General features: G+C 45.2%; 1 protein-coding gene across 1 annotated transcript; it reads right to left on the bottom strand.

Moving 5' to 3' along the window:
• Positions 1-1,846: 1,846 nt before the first annotated feature.
• Positions 1,847-16,814, bottom strand: mRpS34 (mitochondrial ribosomal protein S34). Its single transcript, XM_045764210.2, has 4 exons — positions 16,678-16,814; positions 12,850-12,997; positions 6,599-6,805; positions 1,847-2,536 (listed from the first exon to the last, which is right to left on the bottom strand). The coding sequence occupies exons 1-4, from the start codon at positions 16,722-16,724 to the stop codon at positions 2,375-2,377; spliced, it is 564 nt and encodes a 187-aa protein (XP_045620166.1). The 5' UTR covers positions 16,725-16,814; the 3' UTR covers positions 1,847-2,374.
• Between the last annotated feature and the right edge of the window lie 331 nt (positions 16,815-17,145).

Raw genomic sequence — 17,145 nt, 5'->3', positions numbered from 1 at the left:
CGTTTTGATATTCCAAGAGTATGACTTAATCAAACTATAAATGCTCTACAAATCAAGGGACCCAGAATGTGGAATGACCTTCCCAATCATGTTAAAGACTGTACCTCTCTCAACCAGTTTAAGATAAAAACTAAGCACTACCTAATAAATTCCCTGTAACCTACCTTACCCCTATATTGTCAACCCATGTCTGTTTTTTTTAAACGCTGTTTGTCGACCTAATTGCATTTGTGCTGCTGTTTCTGCCTTGTTCCCCCCTTTTTTATTTTTATTTGTTCTCAACACATTTTATACTTTTGCAATTTAGTTGCAATTTCCTCAGTGAATCTGATGCCTTCGATATTGCTCGACTAACATGATTTTGTACTCGTATTTGCATCCTTAGTGATATTTAGCACCTTTTGAATCTCCTGCAACTTTGATGGTGCTACTTAGTATCCCCGGCTTGGTGCCTTCTTTTGATAATTTACTTACTGTACTGTACTTACTTTTCACTCCACTCTGTAGCCCGCTTCCGACTCCACTCTGTGGCAAGTGTTCCTCATAATGTTCCTTCCTTCTTTGGTTACTAGTAGCAACCAGGTACCAAATTACCAGTATTGGCCTCCCCAGCCCAGCTTGACACCTCCCCATTAATGACCCAGCAGGGGTGGCTAGACATTGCCCCATTAATGACCCAGCAGGAGTGGCTTGACATTGCCCCATTAATATGCCAGCACGGGGAGAGGGGCAGCTTGACACCTCCCTCTCCCCACCCTGCAGGGACAACATGACATTGCCTTAATGGGCCAGCAGGGTTAGGTTGACAACACCCCATTAATGGGCCAGCAGGGTTAGGTTGACAACACCCCATTAATGGGCCAGCAGGGCAGCTTGACAACACCCCACTAATGGGCCAGCAGGTCAGCTTGACAACACCCCATTAATGGGCCAGAAGGGCAGCTTGACAACACCCTATTAATGGGCCAGCAGGGCAGCTTGACAACACCCCATTAATGGGCCAGCAGGGCAGCTTGACAGCACCCCCATTAATGGGCCAGCAGGGCAGCTTGACAACACCCCATTAATGGGCCAGCAGGGCAGCTTGACACCAGCCCATTAATGGGCCAGCAGGGTCAGTGTGACACCAGCCCATTAATGGGCCAGCAGGGCAGCTTGACAACACCTCATTAATGGGCCAGCAGGGCAGCTTGACAACACCCCATTAATGGGCCAACAGGGTCAGCTTGACACCAGCCCATTAATGGGCCAGCAGGTCAGCTTGACACCAGCCCATTAATGGGTCAGCAGGGCAGCTTGACACCAGCCCATTAATGGGCCAGCAGGGCAGCTTGACACCAGCCCATTAATGGGACAGCAGGGCAGCTTGACAACACCCCATTAATGGGCCAGCAGGTCAGTGTGACACCAGCCCATTAATGGGCCAGCAGGTCAGCTTGACACCAGCCCATTAATGGGCCAGCAGGTCAGCTTGACACCAGCCCATTAATGGGCCAGCAGGGCAGCTTGACACCAGCCCATTAATGGGCCAGCAGGGCAGCTTGACAACACCCCATTAATGGGCCAGCAGGGCAGCTTGACACCAGCCCATTAATGGGCCAGCAGGGCAGTCTGACACTGCCACAGAAAGTTGAACTGATAAGGCCGGTAGTTGATTGTATACTTAAAGCCTTATTTTTCACAACAGATAATTTGTTAGATGCAAGCTGCTTATGGATTCACAGGGAAGATCATCTTTGTGACCTTGGTACGAGAGCAGCATAATCTCAAATTACAGTACTTTCATAATAGCAACATTAGGAAATTACTTATCAATATCCCTCACCTTTGGGATTAAGAGAATTACTTCTGCCACAATATAATTTATGACTTAATATTTTACAATGACATCAAGTGAAAACAAACTTTAAAGTAACTTCCAAAGAATTATAAATTATAGTCATAACAATAAAAAATTTCAATAAATAATTAGCTAAGAATTCCAGGTGTAGTATATACAGTATAACTGTTTCCTGCTGTCAGGGACTGGAAGTGTGGTAGGCTTATCAGTGTCCTCTTAAGCCAACTATTGACCTTTCCCAGGATACAACCCACAACTCTTGCTTAGCTCCGAGGTACCTATTTATTGTTACATCAACAGAGACATCAGGTAAAAGGAAACGTTCTCAACTATCTCTGTGCAACGGCAGGAATTTAATCTTGGACACTGGGTTGTGAGCTGACAATGTAGGCCATTGCGACACATGACTCATCGAGTTATAATAATATATACTGAAACAAAAAATGAAAATAAGGTATTTGCTGTACAAGTTACTTCAAATGCAACTAAATTACTGTTCAGCCTTAGATAATATTTCGGTCCGGAAACAAATTCTTATAACACGCCTTCATACAGCTGTGGGCTAAGTGGTGTCCCTAACCCAAGTGATAACTTAACAGTGGGTTCCTCTCCATCTTGAGCAAGGCGAGCTCTGCCATTATTACTCAACCGAAGTTGGAGGACATTAGATGCATGGCCTTCCCTTTCTGCTACAATCTGAAAGTTGAAAAGTTTGCAGTTATATATGGTGTGACAATGTACAGTTCATATGTTCCTTATATAACAATTAAAACTACTTAGACATTAGTCCTTGTCTAAAGTGTCCTCTGTATCAAATATTACCTCTCTATCTTTGCTGGTTAAGGAGACACATAAAACTACCAATGAATGTAATTAAACACCAATTTCTGGGTGAAACTGACCTGAAGCTATTACACTGGTTCAGTGTCGTACTACTAGGTGCTGTCACTCGCGGAGTTCTTATTAGCATATCTGGAATGACAAGCCAGAGCTTGGCCCCCTCAGAGAGGCACAAGGAGTGGTGGCACTAGGAATACTTTAAATGTAAAGTTAATTATGTTTCCCATAAAAGTCAGCAAAAACAAAAAAAAACAAAAAAACTACTGCATGGTTAGAACAAGACCTCAAAATTTGTCAAAAGAACTCCACCAAAAATGAAAAACCACAAAAATTTAGTGAAACTAGCACAAACTATTTTGCCATACCTCCCCCATACCATACTCATACCTCCCCCATACCATACTCATACCTCCCCCACACCATACTCATACCTCCCCCATACCATACTCATACCTCCCCCATACCATACTCATACCTCCCCCACTCATTTGAAAAGAGGAGGGGAGGAGGCGGAAGGCAAACCGGATGAGCCAGCTCGCTCCACCCTCAGTTTGTATGATTATGACACCCTCCCACCCCAATGCCCTGGGGAGGGAGGGTGTCAGGGAGCCTCTGGGGCTCACCCAGTAATTGGAGTTTCATTACATTCAATGATTCTTTCCTAATTTTTCTGTCCCGTCTCCAAATTGAGTAGCCCCTTGGGAATATGACCAAGGGGCTACGTGAATAACATCTTCAAGTTTTGTCTCCGTGAGTGCAACAATGTCTGGTGTCTGCAGCTGTATTACATCACTTAACTCCAGTATCTTCGATCTTATTCCATCTATGTTGGTGTATGCAATCTTCAGGAACTTGTTCTCCCTCTTCTTATTTTTCACTCCCCCTCTCTCTAATGATTTTGTTGGTTTGCCTTTATGTACCACTTTACTGGTCTGCCTACCCCTATCACTTTGTAGAAAAAAGAATTGATTTCTTCTTCATTCCTGCTCTCATTTAAACGTTTTGCCTCGGTGAGGTTCAGTTTCAGCTTCTCCCCGTCTTCTTTTGAAAGATCTCATCTTAACGACCACACTTTCCCATCCTCATCACTTTGTAATTTTCTAGCATTCCTTAGTACTTCTTCCATCTGTTTGGCACCTTTTAGGGTGATTCTCAAAGGTCGATCTTTCCCTTTTACATATCTGCCTATTCTCCTGTAGTCGCACACATTCTCTATGGTTGTAAGACCTTCCATGAGGCTAACAATTTTATCTACTACTTTTGCTTCTTCTACAGCTCTTCTGACCTAGATGTTATCTCCTTTTCTTTGCAGCCAAAAATTATCAGGGACTTACTCCGATCAACTGTGTTTTGCACCACCTTTGGGTTAGATGCCAATTCTTTTCTCACTTCCAGCCTAATGTTTGTTTTATCTTGTTTGCTGCAGTGTTTGACTTCCTTTACTGCTGCTTCAATTTTTTCCTTCTCCTTGGCCACTTGTGCATAGGTGAGTTGCATATCTTTCTTGCACTGTTCTATTCCCTGTGTAACTTCCTCCATCTGTGCTGACAAAAGCTGTTTCTCCTGTTGAATTTCCTTACCTAACCTATTGTAGTCATTTATGTTTAAATTTACTTTAACTTCTTCCAAAGCTATTTTTAAGAGTTTATTTTCTTCTTCCATGGCTTTGCAATTTATTTCCAATTAATTCTTATCCTTGCACAAGTCTTTCACTAAACCCTCAAGACATACAACTTTGCTATTTAAGGGGGCGTTATTCGGGTATCATAAAGTTGTTGTTTAGTGTCAACCATTATTTTTGACTAGTTGTATATGAAAAGGGCTACAATTGTTCCAAGTTTCAGTACTGTAGCCTAAATAGTAAGGGAGATTTTTAATTTTTTTTATTTTTTTTCAACGAATTTTACACATTTTCAAGTGTAAATTTGCAACCACACCTTTCAGATATAATCATTCTATGACACTTTTCTGACACATTAACATATAATAAAGGATCCCTTGCAAAAGATTTTCCAAAACGTCTTTAGTTTTCCTAATACAAATAGTCTAAGTTCCCCCACAAAATTATGCAAATATATCATGTTTATTGCTATTATAAAGTCAATAAAGAACTCAAGATAAAAATGCTTGCTAACGATTTTAGAGACATAAAATTTATATATAATGTGTAAGTTTCATGTAAATTGCATAAAAAATGAAAGAGATAGTCATTTTCAAGTAACATAAACTTTCAAGTAAGTAAAAAATAAAGTCTAAGGTGTTGCCCTCTGTGGCTGAAGTTGTCATCAACCAATTTCCTCCAACATTGGCACCCTTACAGATAGGCATACGTGCAGTCAGGTGTATAAGTTTCATGCAAATCGCCCTATAAACAAAAGAGAGAGATAAAATTAAAAAAAAAAAAAAAAAAAAAAGAGTAAAATTTAACTTTTTTTTTTTAACTAAATTTTTTGTTAATAAAACTAATTATAATTTGTTTTTAATATATGCTATTGTGATAGCTGAGAGTCATAGACATGATTTCAGTTGACATTTTTGTTTGATAATCTTTTTTGACCATTTTTGACACATAATTCAATATTTTTTTTCACCCTTCCTATTTATGCTACGATGCTGAGACTTGGACCAAATGAAACCCTTTTCATATACAACTTGTCAAAAAAGTTGGATTGAAATTGAACGAGTTTTCATTTTTTGCATATTTTGTGAATAACGCCCCCTTAAATGGTCATTACTTTCTTGCAATTTACTAATTATTTCTACATGAGAGTTCACTGTAGTATCTAATTTTACCAACTTGTTGTATAGACTGGTTATATCAATGCTTTCTTCATTGAATCCAGCAAAATCAAGCTCTGTTTAGTATTTCCTCTTGCCGGCGGCCATCTTGAATGTTCTTCTCTGCACTGGAAACACTAGGGCAACTTTTTCTCATCCAATTTTTCACTTCCCTGAGCACATTCCTGTTATCTAACCTATTTTTCAAAAGCACTATACCTTTATGTTCTCTGGGACACCACTCACTATCATCATCCTGTACTACAATACTTAGGATTGTTGAAATATCCTGGAGCTCCTCTTGTCTGCCTCTTGGGAAAGAACTTGGGATAAGAATGTGTGTGTGGTGTGAAAAAAAAAGTTAGTAGTACAATGGGGCCTCGACTTACGATGCTAATCCGTTCCCAGAGACGGATCGTAAGTCGAAATATTGTAAGTCGAAGCAATTTTTCCCATAAGAAATAAAGGGATTTGAATTAATCCGTTCCCCACCCTCCAAAATATTAACATACAAATACATTTTATACTGAATACAATGTTTTTTCTAACTACAATATATATCAATTGCATTATATAATATATATATATATATATATATATATATATATATATATATATATATATATATATATATATATATATATATATATATATATATATATATATATATATATATATATATATATATATAATATAAATATATATAGACGATCATTAGTGCGGTGGTCCTGGTACTGTGTACGTTTATAAGTGATCCTGGACGGCATGGGTTCGAATCCTGGCTGGGTCAAAGAGTTCTTAGTGATATATGGCTTGTGCGTTCATGCAGCTTTCTCACACATATATAATATAATATATATATATATACTGTATATTTACTTACTTATTTATTTTCCATGCAGTGTTTATGTTCAACATCACGAGACACTGATCATTCCCTGCTGTCATATGGTTTGACTCAACATTTACATCCTATTTGTAACTCCTCCTTATTTAAAAGCTGAATAGTGATAATACTGATAATGAAGGTAATGGGAACAAGAAAAATGTAATTAAAATCTATTAAGATCAATCACTGCTTATATTTACAAGTGATTTTACAATTTGTACCTCGAGCTTTGACTGCCATGTCTTACTAACCTTAAGAAGAGGTGGCATTTCCAAGGTATTAGGTAAAATTTTTTGCTCAGCATGAGTAACTTTTTCCTGTGCCTGCAAATACTTGGCTTCGTCATGTTTATGTATCAAGCGGAAGTCTGTCTTATATGCGGCTTTGGAAATGTCCACCACTCCACAATACTTTCCACGGAATACTTTCTCCACCAATATTTTCCCTCTCATGTTATCCTGTAAGCAAATGGGATAATAATATTCAATAACATTTTAATAAGAATAAATAACTCATCTAATTAATTATTAGTAAAAATTAAAGAAACCCAACTACCTTACACAAAATTGATACTGTATCAAAACTACCTCTAGTACTGCATTGGACCTTTGCTTACTGGGGACAGAACCTTCACTGATGGTAAACAAAATACTCATAGCGGAGAATGACTGCAACTAGCCTCTGGTCTGAAGAAGTTATCGTTTCTACTCTGATGGTAACCCTGGGAATGGCTCCTCGGCTTTTCGCCTTTTACGCCTCCTTGGGGTTAGCATACAGAAGGTTAAATTAATGTGGAAAATTGTTGTAGTAGAGTGTGCCAGGGATCTGTCATGGAACCTGTTTGTTTGCAGTATATCAATGATTCAGTCACAGGACTGAAGAGCAGCATTTGAAAAATTGCTGTCTATATAAAAATGGGATGGGAAATAAATTCAGATGACTTAAAATCACTTCAAGATGATCTAGGTAGGCTTTCAAAATATATAAATGATAAATGATTGACAGATGCAGTTTAAAGCTGAAAATACAAAAGGTATGAATCTAAAAATATAATAATAAAGGAAACTGCAGAAGACCTATTTGCTTGAGCATGTTTCCTTTCACCTGATGGCTCTGTTCCTCCAGCAGTAAATAGGAATTAAGCAACTGTCATGGGAAAGATATGAGAGCACCCTGTCCAAGGACCAGGACAGCTCAGGAGGCACATAAGCAGGCCGGAGGTGAAACATAGCACGGGAAAGCTTATGAAACGGGGCGGATGTGACGTCCACCCCGAACGCTAGCTTGAGCGGCTCCGCCAGCGCCGCACGATACGAGGCGACAGTATTAGGCATCAAATGACGGTCCTGAAAAAGCCAAGAAAGGACAAAACAACCCGGTTCGAAAGAAAAGACAACCTACGAAGAGCCAGAAAATGGCGAAAAGAACGCCAGGAAACTTCATACTGTCGCCGAGACGAAGCTCTCAGGTGGGACACCATCAACGAAGCCACCTGATCACTATGGAAATGGTGATACACCCGTGTCAAAAAGACCAGACGCGAAGAGCAGAGGAGAAGTTCGAACCAGCCCTGTACTGGACCGGGCCGACCTCCTGAAAGAGGCGGAGCCGCGGGAAACATTCCGGGTTCGGGCACCGAGCCAATAGCATCGGAAACCAAGGCTGGGCCAGCCACCAAGGGGCCACAAGGACTACTCTCCCTGGGAATGTCTCCAACCGAACCAGAACCCGAAGCAACAGCTGGACTGGGGGGGAAGTGGTACAGGTAACCCCACCTCGCTCAGTCCTGCCGAAAGGCATCCACCGCGAACGCCTTGCAGTCAGGGAAGGGCGTCACATAGATTGGGAGACGCCGAGACCATGCTGACGTGAAGAGGTCCACATCTGGGAGATCATACGTCTGGCAGACCCAACAAAACGAGTCGTCGTCGACCGTCCACTCCGTGGACAGAGGATGGAAGCGTGACAGACCGTCCGCCAGAACGTTGGACACTCAGACATAAACCGCACGGAGAGCCAAACCCCGAGAATACAGCAGACGAACCACTCTAAGAGACCAACTCCAAAGAGCCAAGAACCGGAGAGAACCCCCGCGGTTCAGGCAATGAACCACTGGAGAACAGTCCGAATGAAGGCGAATGGTCGATCATCGAGCGACCCGAACCCTTCGAAGCGCGAACCAGACTGCCGCGAACTCCCGAACCATGCTGTGAGCCCAACGGAAGGACGGACCTCACCGTCCCTGGCCTGCCTGGTGAGCACTGGTCACAAAGCCCCAGCCGAGAGACAACGCGTCTGCGAACACATCGAGTGAGGGCTCGGAAAGACCCCAAGGCACCGAAACCCCGAAAACCCCGAAGAGGAAGCTGGTGACGCAGCAACCGACACAAGGCCCCCGGAGGACGAACCCAACGATCGCGAGAGAGGCGGAAGGGACATCCCCGAAGGAACCAAAACAGATACCGAAGCCAAACCCGACCAGGCGGGTAGACTAGCACGGCGAAGTTCAGACTCCCGCACAACTGCTCGATGAACCGCCGATTGACCCGGGACCCCCTCAGAAACAGCTGACGGCGGCCCCACAGCCGCAACAACGCCTCTGGAGGGAGAGACAAGGAAGTGCTCCGAGAATCCCAAACAAGACCCAGCCAGGTCCGAACCTGGCACGGAACCAGATGGTACTTCCTCCGGTTTACCAGGAACCCGAACTTGGCAAGCTGGGAAAGAACCATATTCCTGGCAAGCAGACAAACTGACCGACTGGGAGCCCACACCAGCCAGTCGTTGAGGTAGGCCAAACCCCGAATCCCTAGAAGACGCAGACGGGTCACCACAACCCGAGTCAGACGCGTGAAAACGCGAGGTGCCAGATTCAAGCCAAAAGGTAGGCATCGAAAACGGTAAGCCTGATGCCCACCATGAAACCTAACCAGTCCCTGAACCCCAGATGAATAGGAACGTGCCAATAGGCGTTCTTGAGGTCCAGAGACACCATCCAGGCACCCGGCTCCAACAGAAGCCGGACCTAAGACAGAGTAGTCATCCGAAAGGAGGGGCAAGGAATCCAGGGATTCAGACGGGACAAGTCCAGAATGAACCTCAGATCCGCACAGTCCCGTTTCGGTACTGGAAACCCACGGGAAACCCACCTGAGGGACGTAGTCATTTCGACCACGCCCAAGCGCACCCACTCCAAGACGACTTGACGAAGTGCAGAAGAAGAAACATGGCCTGTTAGCCCTGAACCCCCCAAAGGAGGACGAGTCACCCAACGCCACCGCAGGCCGGATGACACAACCGAAAAGGCCCACAAATCGTGGGACCAAGCGTGAGCAAACAGAGTGAGCCTCCGCCCCATCGCCCCGTCAACGGGACGAACCGCGAAAGGGCCAACGTCCCTTACGAGAACCCAACCGGTGAACAGGGCGATCACCGCGCTGACCAGACGACACTGGCCCCGAAGGGAACAACGGCTCAGAAACTGGCACCAATGGTCCACCTCGACCAGCGGAACTCGGAACCCTGGCACAATCCCTCCGAAACTGCCGAGAACAACCGCTTCGAAGAATCAACACGTCCGCCATAGGATGACAAATGGACAGAGCTGCGTGCAGAAAATGAGTGACCACAGTCTCTGCAAACAGCAACGGACAAAATGGAGACGAAAACCTAAGAGCCAGGGCCCAAGCGGATTCCAAAAAGAGGGCGAGCACAACCAACGAAGCCAAAAGCTGAGGAACTTGCACGTGAAGCTGGAAAAGGCCAACATCCCTGAGAAAGCACGGGAGTGAACAAGCACGCAATAAAATACTCAAACTCGCCCCCCCAGGTAAACCTGCATAAAAGTAGCAGTTTCCCGCCAATCAAGTGTGCAGGTCCGACAGAACCCATGCCACGTCCCCAACGAAAAGAAAGGGCAGTCTGCCAGCCAGGAAGACTCCGGAACCTCCAAACGCACCCAAAAACGGGAAGAAGAACCGAACTCAAACGCGAACGGATCCATTGCAGAGGCATAACCCGAGTTTCGCAATAGGTATGCAGCAAGAGCTTCCCGAGCCACTTTCGCGGAGATACGGGAAGTAGAAAACCTCTGGAAAGATGGATCCGAGGTACCCAAAGGTGCCCGGAACCGAACCCGGGGAGGAGCCGAACCCAAATCATACTCATACAGCAAAGGGGGGTAAGAAAATCCCTCCCCCTGCAACAATAAACCCTGCGAGGAAGGCAAAAGCACCCAAGCAGGGTCACAGAGGGCCCAAGGCCCCAGGTTGACTCCTCCCCAGCCCCAGGATCCCCCACGTCGGGACCCAGGGCAGAGCTGTCCTCCAAACCCTCTACCCCTGAAGAAAAGGCAGAGTCCAAGGGAAAGGCAGACAAGAAGGGGGTCTGCTGGTGGGACCCAGAAGCCTCGGCAGGAGGAATGGGCTCAAATGCCTCTGTCCCCGACCCGGATGGGGCAGCCCCCGTGGCAGCCCGAGTCTCATTACCAACTAAACCCTGTGCCGAGGCCGAAACCCTCAGACGTTTTGGAACCAGACACAAGGGGGGGGGGGGGGGGGAGCTGCAGGAAGAACCACAGGGAAAGGACCAGGAGGCGCGGCTGGAGCCAAAGCGACTAATGCCCCCAGGTCAGGGTCCCTAAAACCAAAACGGGGCAGCCTCGGGGCATCCGGGTGGGAACCAACCTAGAGCGTTGCAATAACCTAAACCTAACATACAACACTGATGCTGCCTGTACCCTAACAGGAACATCCTCAGAGTAAAACTGGAGCACAAGCAGAGAACATGACTCGCAAGACTCCGGGTCAAAGGTGTCGTTGACCCAATAGGCAGCATGACGGAGGCAAAACAGGTGACTGTCACCCTGAGACAAGGGCACACTGCAACCTTCAAACCCACACAAGGCAGGCTGGAACTTAGGAGATGCATCCATGGGACCCGAGCCCCGACAGGGGTTTCCAGGGCCCGTAGGGTAACAACTATGGGAAGCCCGGGCAAGGTGTTGCTAACCGGTTAAGAAACCCAAACAAGGGTAGATGATAACACTGAAAATCCCCTGGGACGTGTACAAGCAAGGGGGCCTAACAGAGGGCCACCAAAACAACATCAGGGGAACTATAGACCCACGAGGCAGAACCTCCACCAGGCAAACAAAAACAAAAAAGAAAAACCCCGTAAAAGTACACCGTCTCCAGAGGCAACAGGAACTGGTCGACGCTTAGGTGGCAGGACGTGCAACACCTTGACGCCCTAACCAGCACAACACCACTCCCTACCCAAGGCCAAACAAGGACCCCAAGCCCCAGCTGGCCCCAAGGGCGAGGCAAAAGCCGAGCAGCAAGAACCCCTACGAGAGCGGTTTCCGAACGCCCCAGGGAAGATAAGCTTGACACGCAGGGGCAGTACTCACAGGGCACCTAGGGAAGGAAGCCCCTAAGCGCATGCAGCCCCAGCACTGATGAGGTACTCCTGGCCACCACACACCACACAAAGATAGCAGAGAATGCCACACAAGGCAAACACCGCCCAGGAATTTGAGGCCAGAGAAGCGTCTATCCCGGTTGACACTAGCTTACGAACTGAAGGCAGCTGGCGCGGTGAGGTCCGGGGCCCCCCTCCCCCTCCCAGGGAGGGGAGGGCTGCGTGGACGACCAGTGCGGAAGTAAATTGATTGTTTGATTGTTTCCTTGGGATTGTAGGGAGTTTCTACCTCTCTGTTCGGTTTTTTGTTGTAGTATTTTACCATGTGGGGTGTGTTTTGTTATGCCTACCTTTTTGGGTGCCTGACCCCGGTCGATGGCAGACAAGGAAAACCCCGAAACATAATGGGGTTTTCCAAGGCCATTGCTCCCTGAAACCTCTCTGAAGGGGCCAGGTTCTGGCGCTGGTCCCTGGTAGGTCTGAACTCCATAGCTAATGTCCCGGTCTAACATAACATACATTAGTCTGATAAGCTCCAGGGAGCCGTAGGGGCTCCCCACAGAAAATCACCACATAAGCGGAATTTCTTACAGGCGCGATCGTCACTAAGCAGGTAGCTGAAGTAAACTGAGGCAGGTCAGCCGCGTGACCGGGAACCACGCGCTTGGTTGACCTGAACGTGAACCAACAAAAATCGTTAATCAACGACACCATCGTATGTCGAGTCGCATTTTTCGATGAAATTTACATCGTAACTCGAAATTCTCGTAAGTCGAGGTGCCACTGTATATCAAAAGATAAATTCCCTATAATTATGGTCAATTTAACAATCCGAGTCAAAACAATCTGACTCCCAGTAAAGTCATTTACAATGACTTTACTGGGACATTAACTTTACATTTACAATGAGGTTAGCCCATAGCGTCTGGCCTGTAATCTCAGACAGACAGACGCTGTCTTTCATAGATATATAGATAGATTTTATAGAATAAGCATGTAAAATATGCACAGAATACATTAAATTGTAGATAAAAACTAGAATACCAAATGCCCAGTGAAGACAACACAGTGCAATACATACTTCATCCATATGAGGTCGGCCAGTGTCCATATCTGGTTGAGCACTAACAATACGGTAGAAGGTTGGCTCAGGGTACCTCTCAAAACGACTCCTCACTACCATCCTCCCTGCGCCCAAGTCCTTCAGACGACCAACAATCTCCCATAATCTGTAACATTTTACAATATTGTACAAAGACAGCCTCACAAAGCTCCACTTGTGCAAACCAAGATGAAAAGAAAACATCATTACTAAATGGAATTAATGTTACTTTTATCCAAGATCCCAAATTTAAACATATTTTTTTATAGATATTTGATGTTTGTGCTTGTTGACATCATTATTGTATTAAATCCTCAAAAAACATATTCAGTTCAGTAATACAGTACCATTTACGAGTAATATTATCTTCTTATTTGATGAAGATAATTTTGACATTTGGAAAAGAAGTAAAGAATTAGAGAAGAGTAAATATAAAGTTTAGAGTAAGATTGAAAATACACTTATAGAAGATAACTGGAGTAGAACAGAGTGAAGGAGTAAGCAAATAAGTAAATATCTGTTTTTCCTTTAACTACCCTAGAGGTTGTGAGCGAGGTGTACAGTCTTCATCTTGAAAAACATAGATTAATTAACACTGTCGCTGCGCCAGCTTATGGGCTCACCATAGCCCGTGCTACATGGACATTTCGTTCCGAGTAGCTAAATCTAAAACAACAACAGCAGCTGCGCCAGCGAGTGACCTGCCACATACCCCAAGGTCGGCCAAGCATTTCCTGTGAGTGTGCACCAATAATAAAATGTTTATACAGTGGTACCTCAGCTTACAAATTTAATCCGTACCCAAAGACGGTTTGCAACCCAAAACAAATTTTCCCATAAGAAATAATGTAAATTTAACTAATCCGTTCCACACTCAAAAATATTTACTTCAAAATAAATTTCACACCTAATTCATCCAAATATTTAGTACTGTAGTATAGTATGTACAAGTGAGGAAGACGGTGAGGAGGGAGGGAGGAGGAGAGGTGCTAGTGTTTGGAAGGGGAGCCCCTTCCATTATAACATTAGGCAGTGATGACTTCTCTGGGGTACTCTCTTCCCTATGTTTTGCCTGCATACCACTAGGACCCGGTTGTGATTCACTGCTTGTTTTTCTGACTAAAAATCTTTCCATAGAGACTTGTTTTTCCCTACATTGTAACACTTGTCTGTAGTGAGGCATCAGTGTCATTAAAGACGTTAAGGCAACAGCCTACTCCAGCTTGCCCTGGGCGAGTCGTTTCAACAAACATTTGTATTTCTTCCAATAGTCTACACCACTTCTTAATTGTTAAGGAAGGGACATTCTGTACTGTCTCCTCCTCCCCTGAAGACATTTCCTCAGCTGCCTCTTGTTGCTGCTCCTTGTGAAGGGCTTGGAGTTCTTCGGTGGTCAGTTCTTCGTTGTTCCTCCACCAACTCCTCCACATCAGCACCATCCAACTCCAAGTCCAATTTGCGGTCCAGAGAAACAATTTCCTCAACAGTAGGCACTTCAAGTTCAGGCTCAAACCCCTCAAAGTCTCGTTCTAGAACTCATTTTCTCATTTTCTGGAACTGGCCACAATTTTCTCCAGCCAGAGATTATGGTTCTTTGAGTTACTTCTTGCCAGGTTTTGTCAATGAGTTTAAAAGCACTACAAATGTTAAAATGTTTTTTTCCAGAACTCTTTGAGGGTCAGGTTTGTGGAATCAGTCACTTTGAAACATTTACGGAAAAGTGCCCTTTGATAAAGTTCCTTAAAATTGTAAATGATTTTCTGGTCCATAGGCTGAATTGGAGAAGTGGTGTTAGGGGGAAGAAACTTTATTGTAACAAAACTAAATTTATCCAACAAAGCATCCTCAAAGCCTGGAGGATGAGCACGAGTATTGTCGAGGAGAAGCACAGCCTTGAGTGGCAAACTTTTCTCCTGCAGATATTTTTAGATGGAAGGGCAAACCACTTCATTCATCGAATCGGTAAAATATTGCCCTGTCACCCATGCCTTACTATTAGCCCTCCAACATCACATACATTTGGCTTTTCTGCACATTATATTTTTTGAAAATCCTTGGATTTTCGGAATGATACATGAGCAAGGGTTTAATTTTCAAATTAAAACGGGGACGAAGAACCTGTTTAAAAAAACAAAAACAGAACCTGATTTCCTTTCTTCCCTGTTCCAGGGAACAAGTAGTTTTCCTTCTTCCCTGTTCCAGGGAAGAAGAGAATCCAGGCCATCCCAAAGCGCGTCCCCAGCCATTAAGGCCGTGGTGCGCAGGTAATGGATAAGAGCCACAACACATGATGCACCTCCGGCCAAACCAACCAAATATCAACAACTCAAGGACCCGTCCAGAAAGCAGCAGTCTCAGTCTTTGCCAGAGAAGGAAGAGACAGCTGCAAAAGAATAAACCTACCATCAGAACCAAAAAGAGCAGAAATCCCTGTGCCAGAGAAGAGCATAAAGCTCCCCAACTTGACCCTCAGAGGTAAAATGCAAACACAAAAAGAGCCGAGGAGAAGAAAGAAAAAGAGAGCACCCGGTCCAACGAGCAGGACAGCTCAGGCAGCGCATGAGCAGGCTGGAGGTGAAACAACACACAAGACAGCATGCGGAATGGAGCAGAAGTAACATCCACCCTGAGTGCAAGCTAAGGCAGCTCCGCCAGCACCACACGATACAAGAAGACAGTATTCGGCATAAGATCCAAATAGAAGAGAACGTATGAAGGGACAAGAAATAATAAAAGGACCGCCAGGAAACTTCATACTCTGGGTGTGTATGTCTTTGTCAATGTCTCATTGACAAACTTCAATTTCTTCAGGTCAGATACCTGCTTGATACCTGCTTGATGAGGTTCTGGGAGTTCTACTCCGCAAGCCCGGCCCGAAGCCAGGCCAAACTTGTGAGAGTTTGGTCCACCAGGCTGTTGCTTGGAGTGGCCCGCAGGCCCACATACCCACCACAGCTCGGTTGGTCCGGCACTTCTCTTAGAAAACAGTCCAGTTTTCTCTTGAAGATGTCCACGGTTGTTCCGGCAACCGTGGCAAGATGTAATACAACCAAGGAGCAATGGTTTCAAGCTCAACAAGCCACATGTAGGACTGAGAACAGGGTTTGTGTCTTCACCCACAGGATTATTAACCCTTGGAACTGCCTACCTGCTAAAGCCATAAATGCCAAAACTTTACTGCAATTTAATATCTAGCTCGATAAATTCATCAGGACAAATGGAGGGACCTTTGAGAAGCTGCTGGATTCCTGTCCTTGCCGAGGTCACTAGAGAGATGGTGGCTGTTAGGTAAATTCAAGTAAAATGATCCCAGTAGTACAGGCGAGTTCGTTCTTGAATCACAATCGAGAATTCTAGGTTTGAATCCCGGGCAACTAGAACACAATTTGTTAGGAGCATTTCCTACCACCGAATACCCCTATTCACTTAGCAGTAAATAGGTACCCAGGAGTTAGGATGTTGTGGGGTTGTATTGTGGGGGGTCAGTAGTTCAACCCTGGGGGGGGGGGGGGCCTCGATTTGAACCTAACGTCTACTGTATGTATAAAGTGGCTACCTGTCCCCTGACAAATCAAATCAAATGTTTATTCAGGTAAAAGTACATACATAGAGGATTAGTTACAAACATAATGTTGGATTTATAGATAGAGCTAGTACATACAATACCTAAAGCCACTAGTACGCATAGCGTTTCAGGCAAGGAATTATTGAAGTGAATTATTATATTAAGGTGAGCGAGGTGGTGGAAGCAATCAGTTCCATTACCACGGGCTGATAATATAAGGGTTAAAGCACTAGAAGACTGACCTCTGGCCATAAAAGTGGTGCGTTCGTCCCACGAGCACATAGGGCATGACTTCTTGAGAGTTGGGGCAGTGTGGGTGAAGGGCTCGTCCTCCCGGTGAGGTGAAGGGCTCGTCCTCCTGGGGTGAGGTGAAGGGCTCGTCCTCCTGGGGTGAGGTGAAGGGCTCGTCCTCCCGGTGAGGTGAAGGGCTCGTCCTCCTGGGGTGAGGTGAAGGGCTCGTCCTCCCGGTGAGGTGAAGGGCTCGTCCTCCCGGTGAGGTGAAGGGCTCGTCCTCCCGGGGACTGTGCCAGTACAGCTGTAGGGAGGCGCCTCTATGTTGAGGATGATAACAGCTTTAAGTGTGTGTTGCGGTGTGCTGTAGGTAGAGGAGCGGCGACTACAACAGAGGTGTGTGTTAGAGGAAGACTTGCCGCACCGTAGAGCTGGCTGGTGTGTTTATGGGGTCAGGTGATGCTGGGTGCTGCTCCTGG

Source organism: Procambarus clarkii, chromosome 75 (assembly GCF_040958095.1).
Source record: "Procambarus clarkii isolate CNS0578487 chromosome 75, FALCON_Pclarkii_2.0, whole genome shotgun sequence".
In the NCBI taxonomy this organism is placed as follows: Eukaryota; Metazoa; Arthropoda; class Malacostraca; order Decapoda; family Cambaridae; genus Procambarus; species Procambarus clarkii.
The sequence above is the reverse complement of the archived record's forward strand: the minus strand, read 5'-3'. Positions and strand labels throughout refer to the sequence as shown.